We start from the raw sequence: 15,870 nt of genomic DNA, 5'->3' as shown, positions 1-15,870 counted from the left end.
TAATAACAATACTAATCGTAATAATAATAATAATAATAATAATAATAATAATAATAATAATAATAATAATAAATAATAAATAATAAATAATAATAATAATAAATAATATGAACTTATGCTTGTCAAGTGACCCCAGAGATTGGTTATGCCTCCATGATACAAGTTGCTTGCAGAGTTTGCATTGAACTTTTTTTTTGGTCGTCTGGGCATTTAACAATAAAATCCCAAATAGCAGAGGGGTTCGAGACGTTTCTTTCCATACAGCTTACGCTATACAATGCTCTGCTGTCGAGATGGCGAACGAAGAAATTATAGGTTTGCTCTAGATAACCCAAGCTGGAGGGGGAAGGGGCGGATGGTGCGGCACCATATAGAATTGCTACGTATAATGATTTGGTAGTGGATTTTAACACAACTTTTGTTTGCATAATATGCATTATACAAATCAAGAGATCGAATGTTGCATGCGAGCAACATTTAATGTGTGTTTTATAGCATTCACACATTGTCAAATGGTTTCTGTTTTAAAAAAAAACAAAACAAAACAAAAAAAACACTGTGCATGAATGCAGCTTGACGAACCTTGAAAGGTTTAAAACTAACTTTGAATTCCTGGCTAGTAAACAAACCTTTGAACACAGCCCTATAAAATATATATATCTCATAATACAGTGGGTTTCAACAGGTAAGATGCAAGTTAAATCACAGGTTGTTTATTACAGCTATCTTTCTGTATATAATGGTGTATAAAATGCTGTTGCTATAAGCTTACTTGGGACCAGAATGCATCACAAAAAAGGCATGACAGGAAGGGCAATGCATGCAAGCAAGTTCTGTGTAATAGAATATATGATTTAATTGCAAATAAAATAAAAAAAGGTATTAGTTAATTTTCAGATAATTGTGCCTAGAAACAGTTTGCAGTTTCAGAGTTACCTCAGAGGTTGTGAAATCAGCCTGCAGCTGCTTGTACTGATTCTTGAGCCTCTCGGATTCCTCCTCGCTTTCCCGGGTCATCTGGTCCATCACAGTCTGGACCTGGATCAGCTCCTTCTTCAGAACCTCAACATCTTCCACACCAGGCCGCTGAAGCTGTTGAAGTCAAGAAAATGATGATGAGGATTATTATTATTATTTAGAATCTTGCCTATTGAATCACAGCTTGACACACAAGGGGCTGTACTAAGCCATGATTACATTACTTCAACCACGGCTCACTCTAAGTTAAAGATGGACAAAATGGCCTTTTTTCGTTTGATACTAAATTAGCTTCCTTGTTGTACATCTGGACACCAATACAACAGAAATAATGTTTCTTTGTTTCTCCCAACATATAAGTAACAGTAATGCTAAGCTTTTACTGTGCACAACTATTTTGTACAGATTCTCCCCCCCCCCCAAAGAAGATTTTTAGGCTGAACTATTAGGCTTAATATTAAAAGGACACTTTGAATTTCCAAAACAAAGTTTGCATGTTACAGCTCCCACCCTATTCTCTCTCATGGCAAATTCAATAATGTCATTATTCATAGAATAATTCACTATAATTACAACAAAAACTGAATCAGAGTACCAAAAAAATGCATAACTGAAAGCAGCCTCATCTGTTGCTGTAAAAATATACACTGTTTCTTAATGAAAAGTCAGATTTCAACCATGCAACTCATTACCTGCATTGTTTGCAGAGGGATTTTTAAGACAACAGACATTTGAATGGAAGTAATTAAACTCCTGTCAAAAGCCTATCTGGATTTACAGCATTAAGTAGAAACCTGAAATGCTGAGATGGAAAATGCATCTTTCATATAAGGTGTAAAATTAGGATACTAGCAATTTTTATATCAAGGATCGTGACAAGAAAATACATATACAAATCCCCACAACACAACAGCAAATACAAAGCTACAGCATCAGTACAATTAAAAATCACAAAGAGATGGGTGCCTCCATACATCTCTCCAGTAGTTTCTGAGAATCTCAATAACTCAGGAATGTACCACTACACTGTAGATTTCAATCTCTCAGGAATGTACCACTACACTGTAGATTTCAATATCTCCGGAATGTACCACTAGCAGAACGCAATAAACTTTGAGAAAACTACAGCTTGAGAGAAAGTGTTTTGCTTGTGTTTTAAGCACAATTGAACCCCACAATATACAATTAAAATCTGGGATCTATCTGAAAACACTATCTAAATCATTTCTGGTGCCACTGTATATATGCCAAAATGTGTGTCAAACTGACGAACGGACTGGCAGACAGAGGAACCACCCTCTAGGTCATGGTTCACCCTCTGCTCCGTTTTTGAATCGTATTTTGTCATATACTTGTACTTGCTAGGACCAAAGTCATTGTATTTTATCTTGCTCTTAATTGTATTAATACTTGTACTGTGATTCTTGAAATGTATTTTTGTTCACGACTGTAAGTCGCCCTGGATAAGGGTGTCTGCTAAGAAAATAAATAATAATAATAAGAATAATGGTTCTGCAGGGGATAACACTAAAGTATAGACTAATACAGTTTGTGGGAACACCCAGTTTTTTTGTTTGTTTGTTTGTTTTTTCAGTCCTGTTTTAAATATCACAACATAATTATTTTGGGCTGCATCAGTGGAATGTTAATAGCATATCATTGCAAATGCCCCTGCACAGTTTATTCAAATCCTGGCAAGGTGTTCTAGCCCAACTCAAAAAAGAAGACATCATGACCTAGACTCTGATACCCTAAAGAGCAAGTTGTAATATATGCTCATAACAAATTGCATTACCAATGGAAAATCAATTCTCAAGAGACACCACGTTAACACTTAGATTGCCCCCACCAGACAAGAGCTACAGAAAGAAACATTAAACAGCTCACAATACCAGCTCAGTATTGAGGTTCTCTTTCTCTGTTCTCTCCTTCTGAAGATCCTGCAACAGGCTCTTCACTCTTTGTTCTCCAGCCTCTCGCAGACTCTTCTCCTCGTCATACTTAGACTTTATATCTATAACCAACAAATACAATTAACTTCATGCCATGCCACAACATCCACAGAACAAGCATCAGATTACTTGTTTGAAGGAGCTGAGAAGTATTTGTACTTGCCTACTATCTCAGTTGCCAGCTGTGCAGCTTTCTGCTCAAACAAATCCTTCACCTGCTTGATGTTGAACTTTTCTGTTTCAGCTTCTTGCAGCTTGAGTTCTAAAGAGTGCAGTTCTGAAAAAGAAATGTATGTCACAAGAAATATAACCACTATTCAAATAATATTAGGGTGGTACTGTATCCCAAGCAGAGAGATACACTTATAGAATAGAAGATTGTGTACTTTTTGGATTACTGTCATATTACAGGATAAATTATTGACCAACATACAAAGAGGTGTGTCGCTATCCTAAAATCTTTGAATTTGTTCAACAATATTTCCTAATAGAGTGTGGGTCAAACATACTTTTCTTTATAGATAAAACAAATGGCGATCCAGTAATGTACTGGCATAATTACAAAGCAGCTGTATAGAAATTGTGAGTCTTAATTTTCTGCATAACATGTTACAGTTATATAAGCAGCACCCACAAGTGATGATAAGAAAGAGCAGGATAGTTCAGACAACAACAGCAGCTAATGAACTGAAAAATAAAAAGAGCATCAATGGAAATGCAAGTGGCTAATTTGGCTTTACAAACTTCCCTGACCACCCTGCTGTAATGCTGCAGTTTCACAATTAGATAAATAGAGCTGGGTGACCACAACTCAGTTTACAAGTCCAGAATGGCAATTTGTATTAACAATAGAACCTTGGGAATGAAATGTCCGTAACTCTGAAAACTGAATTTTCAATGGTTTTATTAAATGTGGACGTCTGCTATCTACTCCCTCAATCTGGCGAATAATCCAAGGATACAGTACAGTAATACAATACTCATATTGTTATGGTTCTAAAGTCTTTAAAACAGCCTAATGGAAAAAAGCTACAATTAAGTTACCACTGAAATCGTAACTGTAGCAAACACACAGATTTAAAATGTCCATGAAAACCTGGGTTAAAACCTTGTGCAGCTTGGCTCCTTCGGTTTGGGGGAGGTTAACTGTGCTTTGTTTAAAACTAAAATGTTCCTAGTAAAATTGCCTGTACTTGCTTTGAAATCTGCCTCACCTTTCTGGATACATTTGTTGGTACAGTAATTTTGCATTCTCTGTGACCAGCACACCGCTTACAGGAGTGCCTCTCTGGTTGCACTGCATGCATGGGTGAGTGATTGCATACTTCCAGTTGAAAGTGGAGTGTTCGGTAGACTGGTCAGTTCGTAAGTCTGGTGTTCTACTGTATTTCCATAAATTAAATTTACCTGTTGATCCCGCAGTGTTCCCATCAGTCAGAGGACCCTAAAACAAAAGTCACGCACTAATGTTAAAAACAATCACATACTTCTCCAAAACAATGTAATTCTAGATCACTGTATTCAACTGTACTGGTCTCAGCTTAATGGCAGACAGTAACATGATTTATGTTCTTTAAATCCCTGTTTATAAGCATTTTAAAAGGAATTACTTGCTTCAGCTGCCCTTGTACTTTTTCCAGCTCTTTTTTCAGCTCCTCTGAAAACCAGCGCTCCTCCTGTTAATGAAACGATTACAAGAAACATGATTCCTACTTTCACCTGAGGAAGAGACCTTTGAGGTCTTGAAAGCCTGTAATTTATTGTTCAGTTAGTCCAATAAAAGGCATCAAATCTCCTTCTCTTTATCTAAGGATCAGTATAAAATATTACTTTAAAAGACAGTGGGCCCTACACCTGTGCACATTGTTATGATAAAACACTGGCAATTCCATGGTGCATTATGTGTAAACTAAAAATCAGGGCTTTCCATTGGAAATGTTTGTAGCAAGTAAATAAAAACACAGAATTAGAATTCAAACCTTAAGTGAGGCTTGTAGATCTTGCACTTCTTGCTGAAGGAATGTTAAATTATCCCTATGTAGAAAGGAAAAAGCAGGATTAGAATCAGACTGAATGTTAAAATGGATTACAAGACACAAAATGGGACAGAAGTATCTTGCCGATTACTATATTTTATTACCTATCTAAATGCTAAAAAAAATGATCACTGATGTAGTTATGGATACACTCTCAAATGAATCTCTGCTTTTTAATACTGTAGTTCAGTCCCTACCTACTGCAGGTGAAATTTAAACCATCACATGGCTACTGTGGCTATCCTGGAAACAAACAGATTCTAATCGCTTCTCACCTTCCTGGGGTCTGGTTGTCTGACCCTCTGTGAACAGACTGATCACTGGATTCATGAAATGCTTCATAGTGCTTGAATAGCTCTTCTGCAGAGGCATGAGACTTCATACACTGGGGACAAATAAAACCCTGTGGGGTAGAACGCCACAGTGTTAAAGGGAATTGGAACAAAGGACAGGCAGTTTTTATCAGGTTCAAGCTTTTCTTAGAAAACCAGCCATATTATGGAGATACACCTCTGCTAAGTTTCAAAAGTCTCAACTTCCACAACTTTGACCATCAGCCTACTGCCGCACAAAAGAATAACCTAGTGCTTGGACAAATACCTGAATATTCGAACAAACATTTATTTATATGTATTCAAAAGGTACAAAAATATTCTAATACTTGTTTGAATCTGGAATGGATACCCGAATATACAAATTCCATGTTCGTCCCAACACTAGAACAGCAGACATGTATCTTCCAACCAGCCAATAGGGAATACAGAAGCACATCTAACCAGCCAACAGGGAATAATGAGCCATATCTATTTACCTTCTAAGCTGACACTTGGGAATGTCATTTAACCCACAAGCCAATGAGGATCACATTAACCAACCTACATTAGCAGCCAAATAAACTAACTGAAGAAATGAAAGGACATTATTGCCTGCCATGCACTAGCATTCAGTATTTGAAATCTTCTTTCTTTCATTTATGTAAATCATTGTGATTTAACAAAGTTGTTTCTGAAACTGATCATTTCTGACATCCCTTCCAAATCTACATGTTATCACTGCACCGGAGAGTTTCCTCTTAGATTATATTAACAATTTGATTGTGTGTTTGTAAAACATTGTATTTATTTAATTAGCAACTAACCCATTTAACACTAACCTTGATAACCCCCGTAGTTTGTGTCTACAATATTGCTGATAAAAACAGGCCTCTTAATTAATAGACCAACAGAGCACTATGCTGTGGATACTTAGGGGACAGTAATTGACTGTATTTATTACCATGTATACAGGTAATCTGGTTTATAGGCATATATTTATTTATTTATTGTTATTATTTTTTTTTTTTTTTAAATCATACAAAATAATAAAATTCATTTCAAATAAAGAAACTTTAAATTCAAATACACATAAAAAAGTAAGATTATGGAGGGCATGCACAGCACATGCTAAGCCTTCAAAAAAGAACCTTGAAATCAAATAATCTTATTTAAAATTGACAAAAGCCAGCTAATCCCGGTTAAAACTAGGGCTGGGACGATAACGCAAAACATACGATATTAGAGAATAAACAAATCACACATTTTCAGTTTATCTCTCTCTAATTTTAAAATAAAACTTAGACATTTCCTGTGTTCTAATATAAGTCAAACGATACCCAACGAGTTTCTCACTCTCACGGTTAAAATGATTAAAATGTTTCTTACCTAAGATGTCTTGACTGACAGCAAACGGTTAGAAAAAAATCCCTTGCAACAAAATCCAACGAAGTGGGAAAACTAACCAATTCAACTTTAACTAATTTAACTATTCACAAGTCCAACTTATTTTATAAAGTCCATGGTCCAGAACGATTTACTTTTTATTTTTGTTGAGAAAAATGATGGCATCCACATTCTCCGGTTTCAAAGAAGAGCGGAGTTTGTTAACTATCATCCCGGCCTTGCTGAACACCCGCTCGCTTGGGACAGATGTTGCTGGGATACTTAGCATGTTCATTGCCAAGGTTGCTAGTTTTGGAAATAGTGCCTGGTTATTTTTCCACCACAGCAGTGGATATTCATTTCAGAGGTATATGTCATCACTTCTTGTCTGATTAAGCTTTGGTTCTCTAGTCGCTGCCATCCATGAAATAATGCAAAGGCTTGTTCTGTCTTTGTTTTCTTTTTAACTGGTAAGTCACTTGTAGTTTGTGTTGTTAGCGGGACTGCTGTCTGTCAGCCTAACTAGTCTGGAAAGCATTGCTTCAACTACAGTGGCTTTGGCTTGTTCTGATAGGAAATCCAAATTGCGAAATCGAGGTCCAAGGAATGATGCAAAAAGCAGTGGCATAACTTTCGCTTAGTCTGTATTTCATCCCTGTTGTAACTGGGTACATGGAACTAGCTGTAGTGTTTTTCTCTGCGCTTAACAGTACTGGAGCTAATTCAAAGGATGAAGTAGAGGTGGTACTTCAGCCATTAGCTTCCACTGCTCAGTAGTTAAATCTCAAGTAGTGGCATCAGACTTTTTTGTCAAATCAGGGTTTGACAAAACTGCAATTACTGGCCACTTCAACTCAAGCAGACGTTCAAAACATATAATATACCGTGTTCCATCTTGTTTGCATATCCTGTACTAACTTTAGTGGTGTCTTTTCTGTTTGTTTTCTATTTAAAAGCACCTGTTGCCAGTTCGCTTTTTTTTTTTTTTTTTTTTTTTTTTAAACGTGCAACCAGTCTTCTTGCTGTTGCCACTAAGGTGTGTACGGCTTGAACATCCTCCAATCTGTTCTGAATGCATAGGTTTATACTGTGCCCTGCACAGCGCACACTTGCCACGCCATTAAAAAGTGGCCCAGTATGATCGTTTACATGCGTAAGTAAAGATATTCCTCTGCAAATGTTGACAAGGCATTGCGTAGCCCGGAGCAAGATTCGCCATCAGATTTTTAAATGCAGCTCCCTCCACGACGTATCGACATCCACTATCAGGTCTGTTATTTCTTTTGCTCTGGCACTTTTAGGCTCGATTTTCTTTCCAAAATGCGATACCACTGTAGGTAGTTCCTTTTGTTTTTTAGTACTTGTATTGTCATTTTGTTGGAAGTAGCCTCACTAAATGGTCCCGCAGGTTTGTGGTATTGCCGGAGAAGCTCAGCAAAGTTTCACAAATGCTGCATTTTACCTTTCCATTATGTTCTTTGGAAAAAAAAACTTCCAAACGTCGGACGGCATTGTTAGTAATTTAACAGAGAAAGCTTTAATCCTGTAGCAGCTATACTGGTATTTCACTGGGTTTGTTCTGTTCACGCTTTTGACCGAGTTCCCTGTTGATTCTAGAAAATGTTTATGTGTAGATGTGTGTGGGGGGCGGTTTTTGAAAGAAATAGAAAGCAAATGTGGGGAACTAGAGTACAGTTTTATATAATTTAATTTCGTCCTAATAAAATGGATTAATGAAACGACATGTGGTGTCACCATATTAATTTTGTTTTGATCCATCGATGGTTATTCATCATCCATCGTCACAGCCCTAGTTAAAATAAATAAATCTTCATGGACAGATCTGTATCATTAATGTATACTGTATTGACTAAAACAAACAACACATTTACATGCAAGGAAGTAAAATGAGCAGCACCGCAAAACACAAAGAGCCTGTCTACCGCTGGGAAGCTCCACCACCCAATGTCTAACAAATAAAACACAGTGACCCACGGTAACAGGTAGTGGATTTCGCTGCTCCTGTGGCTTTGTGTCTGCCTCCCCATGCTCACTCTGGTAATGGTCAAACAGGTCAGTAGACGTTTTGTAAGAACACATACAGAGAGGGCAGATGAACCCCTGTGAAACGGCAATGTAAGGCAACAAAGCAGTGAATGAAAAATGTATGAAAGCAACAAACACGTGAGAGAGAACGGTAGCTGCAACAGAAATTAAAGTGCAGGCAATACAGTTCATACGTTAGTCTAATTTAAGACAGTTTACTTTTATGTTAGAAAAGTTTTTTTTGTTTGTTTTAATAGTTAATGATAAATTACCTTAACATGGGGTGTCTAGGATTACATTTTTGCACTACTATCCTTATAGCAGCTTTTAAAAAAGTATCAGATTACAAAAATGATAACTGACATTATACCTTTATCACAGTTGTTCTTTCTTTTGTAATTTGGCATTTAAAAGTCGCTAAAGGACAGAAGCATCATAATTAAATGTACAGTAATCCTAGGTAGTTGGCACTCTTTTTCAAATGTGTTTCCTCAGTCAGACTATGCAGCATTCTGTAACACAGCTTTTTAGCAGAAAGAGCAGCATGTGTAACTAGTTTTGGTAATGCCAGACATCAAATTAATTGTTCACACCTAACTAATTAAGCTGGTAAGCATGAGAAGGTAATCATCTCTATAAAATACACTGCGACGGTATTCGGTTATAGAAGAGTACAGGAGTTAGCGCTATACTGGGAAAAAGAAATATAAAACCAACAATGCATCCTGGTCAGGCTCTGCAGCCTTATTCTGTGCTTTTACAATATGGTTTAAATAATGAGAATAACGTACCTCAGAGGATTCTTCATGATTTACTTCAGCAGCTGCTGGCTGATCGGAGTCTGAGCCCTGGGAGCTGCCTTTCCCTGGTGTCTGGAGGTAAAACAAAATAAAGGGTGTACAAACTGAACACAGTACAAAAAAACAACATAGGTCAAACACATTTTACCTACTTCTGTCAGCAGTGTGCTAGGCCAAGGACAAGGATATGATCAGCATATTACAGATGTCAGCATCATAAAAATAAGTAGATAACCATGCTATGATGACCTACAGCAGCCTGTAGAACAGCAAATGCCATGCTTGATTAATTAAAACGGACTGCTTTTAACCAGTCAGCCCCATAAAACGTAGGTCACTGACCAACAATATGCAGTATGCACGGGTAGAGGGGAATTTTTAAGCAGTTACTATACAAGAAACAAACACTGTAGCCTTTCAATATTTCTCAAACGGTCAAAAGCATGTCTTTAGATACATTACTACGGTATATGATCATCAAAGGCATTTCAGGATCTAAAAAGGAGTCCAGAAAAGTGCTTCACAAGTATATTTGAAATTGATGCTCTGATAAATTTACATCAAACGGAATTCACAAAAGGGCTCTCTGCCACCAATCCGCCAGCTGCTTTTCAACCATCCAATTCCACATACCATGCTTAAAAAAAGAAGCATGATGCAGCACACATCTTCATACAAGCAATTTTAACTGCAATTGGACAAGCAGTTCTGAGATATATGAAATGAGCTAAAATAAATTATGTAAAGAGTCGGATACACTGAGAATCTGTCTTCCATATACCCTGACTGGCCGGCAGAAGCTGCATAGGAATAGCTGTACCAACCTACCCCCCCCCCCCCCCCCCCCCCCTGCACATTTTGAGAATCTATTTTTATTTTTATTATTATTTTGAACAGATTTAACTTTTACAATATATTTATAGGCAAAGGCAACCTGTTCCAATTTCCCTAATAAAGTGAACTTTCAGAAGGCTAAACTATAAGTACAAAATGGTTGTGTAGGACACCGCTGGTTTAATGGCATCCTGCTGAGGAAATTGCAAACTGAAAGTAACCAAACATTCACTTTTTTAAGTTTCGTATTACCAATCTCGGCGACAATGATTTTAAAACGGTTTAGCCACGTTAATTTAATGTTTTCAGATCTTGTAGTTAAAATACATACCTGTAATTAATACAGTATTATGTTACCTGTATAAAACTAGTAATGTGGTTTTAACTAAAATGTAGCACTTGCAACAGGACCTAGAGAGCAAAACAGACTAAAGAAATGGGTACTAATGAACAAGTTATCTCTATCCAACCATAGCCAAATAAGTAAATCAGGATTGAAAAGGCAGACGATTAACAAACATTATGTTAGCATACCGGTACAAAATGTACGAGGAACGCCCACACAATATCATATGACTTACTGCATTACACCATAGTAATTGAGCGCACCCAAGACTTTCTAGTACTGCCTGGACATCCCTCAGTCGCATCCCAGAGGTTATAGTTACTTGCAAGACTAACCACCCCGTGAATTAAAATACGACAGACCGCCTGCCAGCACTGATTGTTCACCCATCATTGATCCGCTACTGTTTAATAACAACAGAAAGGCCTACCCCACGGCCTGCAAAGTAGGCAAGGATAGGCCTGTGTTACACGGGTAATTCAGTCTGGCACACACAACAGACATCGTACGTGCACGTTTACTTTACAATTGTGCTAACGTTAGCCTTACCATCTGCAAAATCCGTCTGAACATGGCGATGAAGTATCCCCTCCAGATGCAGAAAATGAAATTAAAAACAAAAACGCTTCCCGAGAACACCTGACCAAGCCCGCTTGGTAAATGACAGCCCAAAAATACAGAAGACAAGGCTTAGAAAAGAGGATGAACGAGGGCGGGATAGAAAGAGCGCTGGGTGGAGCCTTGGACGGAACTAGGAAGTGGTGGGCGGTGTAACATGTGCAGGAATAGAATACAGGAGGCGGGAATATGAAATGACTGGCAGAAGGACCGGCACTTTCATTTGCGCAACAGTTTGATTAAGGCGGGTGTTCCTGTCATGATTGACATATTAAGGATATATGGTTATCACTGGAAATTAGTTTGGAAAGTTAAGCGAAAGGAGTGATTGAAGGATAAGAACAAAAAAAAAATAGTAGAAACAGAAAGTTGATTTCTGGGTGTATAAACCTGAGTAGTATTATGTTTTTGGGTAAGCTTGACCTGCAGTTAAATTAAATGAATACTGAATGGGGAGATAATGCAGCCATTAAAGTTTATCACTTTAACTGTACAGTTGCCCATGCTTTTCTCATGGTTATACTACGGATTATTCTTTACCATACCTCGCTATTTTGTACAATGCTCACCTGTGCTTTACCATGCTTTCACTATGCTTTATTACACTGGTTTATAGACTCAGCATTCTAAAGTTATCTCTGCTCTTCAACACAGCCTGCAGTGCTAGTATTGGGCAGGTCGGTTAGCAGTGGTAGACTGTAGGCCTGCCTTGGACCCTGCCTTCTGCACTCGAAGAACAACGAGCCAGGAAATGTCAAGAATCTTTAAAAGGGATTTTGTCAGCCTGTTTATTTACCTCCACTGGTGGCAACCCCAGTACAAATATTGAAGTTGTAAGTAACTTCAGATATTTTGCTGCCGTAGTCAATTCCTGATGAATTTATTTACCTGTTTCTTTTTTTTTCTTTCAAAGCACAGCAAATCTGGAGCTGTAATTTTAAAAGCTTTTTAAATCTTGCTGTTGGTTATAAAAGGGAGGTGTCATAAAAAGGGTTGGTCAGTATTTATTGAGGGAGAGCAACATTCAGGGTCGGGTGAAACGACAGTCAGTAACATACTGTAACTGCATTTGTTTTTTTACATCTGATGTGACTAATTATTTTGTTTATAACAGATACTTGGTATGTTAGAAAGCCACTGGGTTTTAATTAAGCAAGCTGTGCCTTTGTGGTTTAAAGAGTAAGTAGCGGGACTCTACATTGCTACAACTGTTCATTGTCAACATCCTGACAACTTTCTACACTTATAACTTTAATGTCTGTTTCAAAGCTGTTTTCAAAATGTCCGCTCTAGTGCACTGATAGTGTAAGGGTTATTACCACATTGTCAAACAGGTAACACAGCAATAACGATCCATGATGTGGTACAGAACAGAAAAGCCAGAGCACTTCTTGTTATGTTTTTTTAATCGCTCTTCCTGCAAGAGGACAGAAATCAAATCCCAGTGCACTAGAGTGGCCATTTTGAAAAGAGTTTTGAAACAGACTTTAAAGTTATAAGTGTAAAATGTTGTAACAATTACAAAAATGACAGGTACGTTATTTAAACAGTTGTAGAAACACGCGGGGATATATAAAGGCCACCATACACAGGGCATTTTTTGTTGCCGGCAATATGTAATCCGTGATTTATCATGAGAACCTTCTCATCATACACGGGACAATTATGTTGTTCAGGGAGAGAAATGCATAAGAAGGACTTGTGGTTTTATGTGCTTGTGTAGCTCTTGGTTTGATAGTAAAGAGAAAGAAAAATAGAAGGAGGAATATGAATATCTGGGTTAGAGAATGGATTCAAAAGAGGGAGGAAAGGAGGCATTTAATAATTTAATGGCAGAACTCCACCGTGAGGCTTTAAGTGGTTACAGTAATTTTGTCAGGATGGATCCTGCCACGTTTGATGAGTTGCTGGGGAAAGTGAGGGGTAAAATCACTTTTCAAGACAACATAAACTTTAAAAGGGGGTTATTATTTTGGCATGGACCATAGTGTGTCAATGCACCATGATCTGCTCTATCAATTGTGTATGAAGTAGGACTACAGTAAAAAAATAAATAAAATGAAAGTGCATTAAAATATTTAGTTTCAATTTTAAATCATCTTTTTTTCACATTATACAGTAATGTGAACAAAGCATCACAATTTATTTTTTGTTACCGGTATAGCTATACACTAAAGTATAAAGAAAATGCGTTAGAGTTGTTTATTTGAGTTTACAACTGTACTAAGGCCACCTGTGTGTGAGACAACACAATGTTATTTTTCAGGGCAACGATATATTGATTTCAAATACATTTATTACTTGTGTGTTTGTTTTAAAGTGGACACCTCATTTTTTTGAACAATCTGTCTGTTTCCTGACATGTCTGGTTTAGCGAGGGACAGATGCCTTTTTTAAATGTCATTTCACAATGTATTTTCTAATATTAGAGATTGATCGGTAGGTCTGTCCGGCCTGGGCTTTTCACATTTAAATATCAAAACCTCACCTGACATGTTAATCTCAGTGGCAATTTCTTCAATTGCCTTGCTCCTTTCATTTTTATCATTTCTTTTTCGTATTATGTAAACATGGATATTTCTCATAGAGATCAATTGATTTCTCAGTGCACTCCCGTTGACACGTAACTACACAGACAGCATTTTTCCAAGTTGTTTGAATGACTTTTACCACGTGACATCAACAGCCACACTTACTGGGTAATTCTGAGCAACTTTTGTCGCCCAGAATAGAGGGGAGCTCTATTTTTCACCATAGACGATTTTGGTGGCTTTTACGCTATGTTTTTTGGAACCCTGCTACCTACTCTTTAAGTGCATGTAACAGAAAGACAATGATTCTTGGTGGTAAATCTCCCTCCCGACCTGTGAGGGCGCTAAGAAACGGGAACAGAGTACTCTGGACTACTTGGCCTGACACTTTGTTCCAAGGGTTAAAAGGAAGTCGGTCATGTAGAAAAGAGACAGAGCTTCGGTACACTAACTCATTGACCCGGAAGGGAAATGATGTGGCAGCAGCGGATTGGAAGAGCGGCTGCAATTGTTTACCAAGGGGTCATGAGAGATGGTATAAATAGGGGTCGTAGCGATGTTATCTGTTTCTTCGTTTCTGGTTATTATAAAGTGACCCGAAAGGACCTGTGTTTGTTGTGGAGATAATCGTGAGTGTTTTGTTTTGTACTGTCTATTTGTTACTTGTATCACTAGACAGCTGACACGTTCTGGAGCTGTCGCCGGAGGCCAGCACAAACCCGGAACAGCACTTCACTTGTCTCACAGTAACTTGTATTATACCACAATCACTAATTCACACACTAAGGGGCTTGTGTATGTGTTTTATGTTTAATGTGGGGATACAATAACCAGCTTGGGGATTATAAACGTAAGTAATACACGCCGCTGTATTACTTACCAGCATTATTATTTACTGTTTGTTTCACGGTCAGGCACTGGACAAAACAAATAAAAACAAATCTTTGCACCTGGATTACAATTGTCTGTCTGTTCTTTAATCACCTGCACCTGCACACTATTAACCACTTTGCCACAGTGCACCTATTTTTTTTTTACACAGTTTTCGTATATTCTATTATTATTTATTTCTTAGCAGGCGCCCTTATCCAGAGCGACTTACAATTGTTACAAGATATCACATTATTTTTACATACAATTACATTACTATTATTATTTTTATTATTATATATTTTTTTACATATAATTACCCATTTATACAGTGGGGTTTTTTTTACTGGAGAAATCTAGTTAAAAGTACCTTGCTCAAGGGTACAGCGGCAGTGTCCCCCACCTGGGATTGAACCCACGACCCTCCGGTCAAGAGTCCAGAGCCCTAATAAACAGCAGAACATGGTGATTGAAAAAGGGAAGGACTTTTAATGCAACTTGTGTTATATAGTCCTTCATTCAAGTTATGTTAAATATTTTATGAGACAGCTGCCATACACTCACAAGACCCTCCAGTTATAGAACTGGTCCCAAGAAAGTGGCATGCAATATAACAAGAACTGCCAGATGTGACGTACAGTACTGTATGCTCACATTATTTTAATGACCTTGACCGCTTCATAACCGTGAAAAATGCGCCCTGCATGAAAATGCCAACATGCACTTGTTGCTCCGTCCCCATAATGGAAAATGAAAAAAGGAGTTCACAAGGCTTTAATCTTTTTATTGCTTTTCTTAAACATATCAACATTTTCACATGTCTCTTATTGTTATTCAGTAGACATCCATGTTTTTCAATAATCACTTTGACTTAGGTGAAGAACATTTACTGTATCCTGCTTATTTTCTTATCTGGTTGTAACAGGAGAGACCTGTGCTGGCTATCGGCTGCATGCATGATCCTGCAGGGGGGGTCGGAAGCCCCATGAGATCCTCCTGCCAATCATGGCAATGACACAGAGAGGTTAGGTGAGGGTGTGTCGCACGGCTCTCTCTCTGAGTGGGGAGGCAGGTCTTGGGGGGGCGGTCGACCACTAAAAATGGTACTCTGCTATTCCTTCGGTCTTGTTCTTCTAGGAGAACCAACAGCAGGAGCTCTGTT

The 15,870-nt window shown here is 37.8% G+C and overlaps 1 protein-coding gene across 4 annotated transcripts in view; it reads right to left on the bottom strand.

Annotated features, from left to right (window-relative positions):
* LOC117415488 (early endosome antigen 1-like) overlaps positions 1-11,448 on the bottom strand; it is a 37,053-nt gene extending 25,605 nt beyond the window's left edge. The window contains exons 1-10 of one of the 4 annotated variants that reach the window (XM_059027072.1): positions 11,239-11,448; positions 9,501-9,581; positions 8,659-8,784; positions 5,242-5,369; positions 4,910-4,964; positions 4,541-4,606; positions 4,338-4,374; positions 3,094-3,207; positions 2,871-2,992; positions 937-1,092 (exon numbers count right to left, since the gene is read on the bottom strand). In XM_059027072.1, coding sequence (XP_058883055.1) covers positions 937-1,092; positions 2,871-2,992; positions 3,094-3,207; positions 4,338-4,374; positions 4,541-4,606; positions 4,910-4,964; positions 5,242-5,369; positions 8,659-8,784; positions 9,501-9,581; positions 11,239-11,262 — 909 coding nt within the window. In that variant the 5' untranslated portion in view covers positions 11,263-11,448. Of the gene's footprint in view, positions 1-936; positions 1,093-2,870; positions 2,993-3,093; positions 3,208-4,337; positions 4,375-4,540; positions 4,607-4,909; positions 4,965-5,241; positions 5,370-8,658; positions 8,785-9,500; positions 9,582-10,924; positions 11,013-11,238 lie in introns of those variants that run through there. The other 3 variants (XM_059027071.1, XM_034025932.3, XM_059027073.1) reach the window with 3 other exon arrangements.
* Between the last annotated feature and the right edge of the window lie 4,422 nt (positions 11,449-15,870).

This window comes from Acipenser ruthenus, chromosome 7 (genome assembly GCF_902713425.1).
Source record: "Acipenser ruthenus chromosome 7, fAciRut3.2 maternal haplotype, whole genome shotgun sequence".
NCBI lineage: Eukaryota > Metazoa > Chordata > Actinopteri > Acipenseriformes > Acipenseridae > Acipenser > Acipenser ruthenus.
The sequence above is the reverse complement of the archived record's forward strand: the minus strand, read 5'-3'. Positions and strand labels throughout refer to the sequence as shown.